The following is a 5,341-nucleotide window of genomic DNA, read 5'->3' as shown; positions in this document are numbered from 1 at the left end:
AAGCGGGGCAAGGGGGAAAGGGCAAGCGGAAGTGGCGGGGCCGCTTCTCAGCCAACCAGGCGGGAGGGGGCGCACTCGCGGCCTGGGGGCCGCAGCCAATCCGCGGGGCCCGTGCGCGGCGCTGGGCGGCCGCCATTTTGTGGGAGGGCGCGGGCGAAGGGCAGAGCGCGGCGGCGGGACGGCGGCGGCTGAGGTACCTCTGGGCGCCCGCGGGGACGGTGCCGGCGCGGCTGCGGGCCCTTGTCCGCGCCTCCTCCTGTAGGGCAGCGCCGCTGGGCGGGAAGGTGGCCTCGCTGCGGCGCCGAGCCGCGGCTCTCCCCCGGGGCGCCCGCGACCTTCAGCCTCCGCGTCGCTCCGCTCCGGGTACCCGGTGCCGCCGCGTCCCTGTCCCCCGACGCGAGCTGAGGCGAGGGAGCGCCGGGGTCGCGGCTGTCGGCGCCAGCCAGATGGGCCCGTCGTGTGTGCAGGGCTCGGGCGAGCGCCGGTGGCGGGGCAGCCGGTGGGGCAGGCCGGCCTCGGCAGGGCGCAGCGACGCCGCTCAAGGTTTTTGCATCGGTCAGGCGTCACAAAAGATGGCCTTGGCTTTCTGAGTCACGTATGGCAAATGTTCAGGGGGGTTGTTTCATTAAGATTTTTTGCTATATTACATAGTCAGTTCAGCTACAGGCACGATTATGCTCTGGGGATACATTACTGGATTGCGTTTGCCTAGGAGCTGTGTTAATGAATGCAGCACATGCTGTAGCAGTTTCATGTATTCCTCCTCTTCAGGGGTACTGGTTGCTACAGCATCTGCCTGGTTTGGTAGGTAACCATGTTGGATACTTGCTTCTTCGCGGGTGAGTTACAAGACAAATAACAGATGTTTGTCTTAAATGTAAAACCTTATTAAACATACCCCCCCCCCTCATATCTCTAAACATTAAGAGGGAAACCCCTTTTATTGTAAGGGTGATCAAACACTGGAACAGGTTCCCCAGAGTGGTTGTGGAGTCTCCATCTCTGAAGATACAAAAAACAGACTGGACATGTTCCTGAGTGACCTGCTGTAGCTGCCCCAGCTTTGAGCAGGTTGGATTTGGACGATGCAATCTCCGGAGGTGCCAATCTGAACCATTCAGTGAATCTGCAAGTGTGCTGCTGTGGCCATGCCAGGCTTTTGTATTAATGAACTTTATAGATCTGAAACTTTTGTCCAGACACAGACAAAATGCAAAAGTGTGCCTTCATGTAATTAGCATTTTCGTTGTTTGTGTGAAAACACTTCTGAGGCTTTGTAGCTGGCTCAAGCCCTTGCTGGTGTAGCTGAAAAATAACTGGGGAAAAAAAAAGTATTGTTTTAATCTAGACCTGTGAATGCTAGGGTGGACAAGTAAGATGCAATAGAAGTGTGCAGCTGACAACAGGACAGTTCACGTGTAACAATGCTTACACTTTAATATGGTGTAAAAGTTGTAAAGGGGCATTTAGTCACAAAACAGTGTAGTGGTCTAGTCTAAATCTTATTACCAAGTTTTTGAGTATGTAATTGAAGCTGTTTCTTAGCTGAACTAGTGAAGATTTATCTTAATTATGCATTTCAGATTCCTGAACCACTGGTAGAAATTTGTCTGTGTTGAACAGTTGTGTAGGCGCAGCCCTGGCAGGTCTCCTCTTTATAAGTGCTTTGAGGAATTTTCACTTCTATCATCATCCTGCCTTTTTTTTTTTTTTCTTCAAGTTTAAACTTGGTTGAATGAACTCTGAAAATTATAAATGGTCTTCCCTTCAGAACCCCTAATTTGCTTATCTGCTCTTCTGTCACCTGTTTGGTACCTTAAGATACAGTGCTCTGAATGTGCCTGCTCCTTTTGTATATCCACTGTCTGTTGAATGTCCTGAAAGCAGATTTAATAGCTGACAATGGAATGTAGTTCAATGTAGACATTAGGTTGATCTTCCTATTGATACTGTCCAACTGACTAAATTCGTTACCTGCATTGCTTGTTAGGACAAGCAGCCATGGCTGGCCATGACTCAGGAACTCAACACCAGTTCACTGGATTTCAGAAGTACTTCAATTCCTATACCATCACAGGCAGGAGGAATGTACGTATTACATATATTAACTTTTGCATTCTGGTATAATGGTATTTTCTGGGTTTTAGACTGAAGCTACAACTTAACTTTTATGTTTTCCAGTATGTAATAGCAACTTACACAAGTATTGCAATGCTCGTCTTGTATTTCAAGCTCAGACCTAAAAAGAAAACTCCTGCTGTGACAGATAAGTAAATGGTAAGTGTCTCATGTTCTTCCAGGACCAAAATGCCTCAATGCCAGCTCCGGAATAAAGTGACAAAGGGCAAGTTTCTAATAACACAATGTAATAGAGAGCGAAAGAAACACAGGCATGTGAACTTCATATTTATAGGGTTAAACCTCAACTAAACTATAACATCAGCTTATTTGGGGACAGTGTGAGTGAAGTAAGCTGTTAAATGGGGATGCAGAAAGTACAGGATACCGGTATTCTTTTTGTTCTTCTGACATGGTAAATGGGACTAGGGACAGCATGCAGGGAGGAAGGGTAAGCAAGGAAGGAGGAATGGAAGGATGTTGCGGCTGCGTATATCAAGCTTTGCCTACAGCTGTAAGGTGCCTCTGTTCTGCCCTTTTGCTGTGAAGTAGGGATAGCTTGCTTTGTTACTGAAATAATAATGTAGTACTTGAGGACTTAGTTGTATTGGAGAATTCTAAGCAGAGATTAGCGCAGTAAGTTAAAAGCTTCCTTTGAACAGAGTAAAGGAGCACCATACTGTGGAACCGTATATATTGCACACCTGATTATGCAAGGCCCATATTTGACTTGCTCTTGTATAGCAACAAGCAAGTACTACAAAATTCTGGAGTCACTTTCAAATACAGAATTTCCACTGAAATGGCATTTTGAAAAAACCGACAGGCTGTCCTTGTGGTCTTCAAAAAGGGGTAGAAAACAATAAGCTTGAGCATCATTGTTGTGTGTTAAAACACACGTGAGTCACTTCTTCCTGGGTGTGCTGAAATTTGCCTGTTTGTAACTGAAATTGATTGGGCTTAGGGAAGGGGGATGCTGATTAACTAGTACCACTGTGCAAGACTTGCTATGTTTGACCTCTCTTCTTTTAGCAGGTTGCTGGCATGTCGGAACCCCCAATCTGTGTCAATGTAATGCAAGCTGACCTGTTGTGGCTAATAAAATATAATTAATTACTTGTTTTATTGGAAATATGAAACGGTGCAAAAAAGCATAAATGGCGCTTCTCTTTTTTTCCTCTGTCAAAAATAAGTTACTTGTGGAGATGGAGTGGCTGATGCCTGTCATTACTATCTTAACGCTTCTGGTGTTAAAACACATCCTAAAGTGTTCTGAGCACCTGGTAGTAACCTAGGAAGGACATCAGCAGCGTGACCATAGTACCGGCATGGAGCTTACGGCTGATCAGAGCATTTCCACACTTCCATGTTAGTGGGTAACAGTAACCTTACATGGTTTGCAGTTACCTGGTTTCTGCCATTTTTTGCATTCCAAGCTAGAGCTTACATGGAAACCGTAACTTCACTTGTTATTAATACAATGCAGATTGCAGCTTCTGCCTCAATGGTCTGTATTTTGCATAGAACTTGTTTTATTTGATGGAATACCTCCTGAAATAGACTGACCAAATTAGGGTATCTGAGGTTTGTTGTTTTTTTTTTAACTGGCCTTTCTTGCAGAGGTAACTGCCAGAAAGAAAATGGCTTGCTTTGCTGATGTTCTCGTAACTCTGCATGTTCATAAGCAGTAACTTCAGTAGTTCAGTGCTTATTTTTCCTGAAGACAGCCTTTTAAACAATGAGGTGTTCCTACCTCTGTTAAGATAGATGCAGCCCCTGCCCAACCCTGAAACTTGCCTATCACATTTTTCCACAGCGTCTTTCTAGCTCAGTTAAAACTTGGTACCTTCTTTACATGTTACATTAGTGTTCATGTGTGAATGTGAGTCTCTGGCACTGAGCATCTTGGAAGGGTGTCAGCACCAGGGGCTGAACTTGAGACTTCTGACACAAAAGCATGCAAGTATACTTCTCAAACTGAGGGCAGTAGGCATTGTTGCTGGAAAAAATGAGAAATTACAGGGTCTCTGTGCTCTCTCCCTCTAGAGCATGTATTAAAGGCATCTGTACATGCTCAACCTCCTGAATAAATGTAATTATCTTCTTCTATGAGTGAGTTTGTATGAATGGCCTTGCCTGTATAGAACTTTCCAGATGATTAATGGCTTTTTTAACAGTTTAATAGATCTGGTTAGCTAGGACCCATCACTTTTACTGTTAGAATGAGATTTACCTGAAAAGGTTAGTCATCAACTTAACTGTTCTGAATTTGTTCCTCCTAGCAGTGTCAACAGTTACAAGCACTGCTGTTGCTTCCATTGCAGCCATCAAGGGAAGAAAATACCTTCATGTAACACAAACACAAACTGTGGTTTTAGTATTTATTATAATATCAAAAGTATAAAACTGTACAAAATACAAAGGCAGAATGTGGCAGTGTTTTCTCTAAACCATCAAGCCTGTACATGCTTTGTTTTAGGTAACCTGGTTTATTCACCTTAATTTTATTTAAATCCAAATGGTCATACCAAGAACTAGGACATTTTGTTGAGGTATCATTACACACAAAAAAATCCATAATAACTAAGTTTTAACCTTTTTTTTTTTAAAGAAAATTTCCAGGTGAGCTTCCTAATAAATTTTTCACCCCTTATTTTGATGTAGAATGTCTGTAATATATCTTTACTCCAGGGATAAGAGAAGAAATACTTTTCCATTTACCTTAGTAATGTCAAGGGTTATTTTCACTAGAAAGCCAGCAAGTTATTCAAGTGTCCAAGCCCTTACTGGAAAGTAACGAGGACCACAAAACAGATTTCCCTGTATATATTTAAAAAAAAAAAAAAAAAAAAAAACCCAAACCACAGCAAACTAGGCCTGCCCTTTGGTGGTGGTTTCAGTTCAAAGACCCAGAAAGAAGTTACACTTCCCAGCATTTTGCATGTTTTACTCTCCCCTAGAAATAAAGCACTGAGCTTTATTGGTTGTCCAGGAGGACTTCCTGGAGTACAGCGGGTTTATGGGTGGAAATTCTTCCTTCAGCAGACAAGCTGGCCTTTCAAAAGCAAATTAATAATACACTTAGGACTGATTAATCCTTTTACGCTGCAATAACATTTCAATTTCTTGGCTAGTACATTTTCATATATTAAACCTTATACAGAAAGGACAGGTTTTTAAAGTTTTTTAGATCTAATAAAACGTAAAAGGGTTTAAGTCCAAC

General features: G+C 43.4%; 1 protein-coding gene across 1 annotated transcript; it reads left to right on the top strand.

Annotated features, from left to right (window-relative positions):
- Nucleotides 1-64: 64 nt before the first annotated feature.
- Nucleotides 65-4,223, top strand: ATP5MD (ATP synthase membrane subunit DAPIT). The gene is made up of 4 exons (XM_037399847.1): nucleotides 65-193; nucleotides 1,991-2,088; nucleotides 2,182-2,277; nucleotides 3,151-4,223. The coding sequence occupies exons 2-3, from the start codon at nucleotides 2,002-2,004 to the stop codon at nucleotides 2,272-2,274; spliced, it is 180 nt and encodes a 59-aa protein (XP_037255744.1). The 5' UTR covers nucleotides 65-193; nucleotides 1,991-2,001; the 3' UTR covers nucleotides 2,275-2,277; nucleotides 3,151-4,223.
- The last annotated feature ends 1,118 nt before the right edge of the window (nucleotides 4,224-5,341 follow it).

The sequence above is a fragment of the Falco rusticolus genome, chromosome 9 (genome assembly GCF_015220075.1).
Source record: "Falco rusticolus isolate bFalRus1 chromosome 9, bFalRus1.pri, whole genome shotgun sequence".
NCBI lineage: Eukaryota > Metazoa > Chordata > Aves > Falconiformes > Falconidae > Falco > Falco rusticolus.
This window is presented reverse-complemented; position numbering and strand designations above follow the sequence as displayed.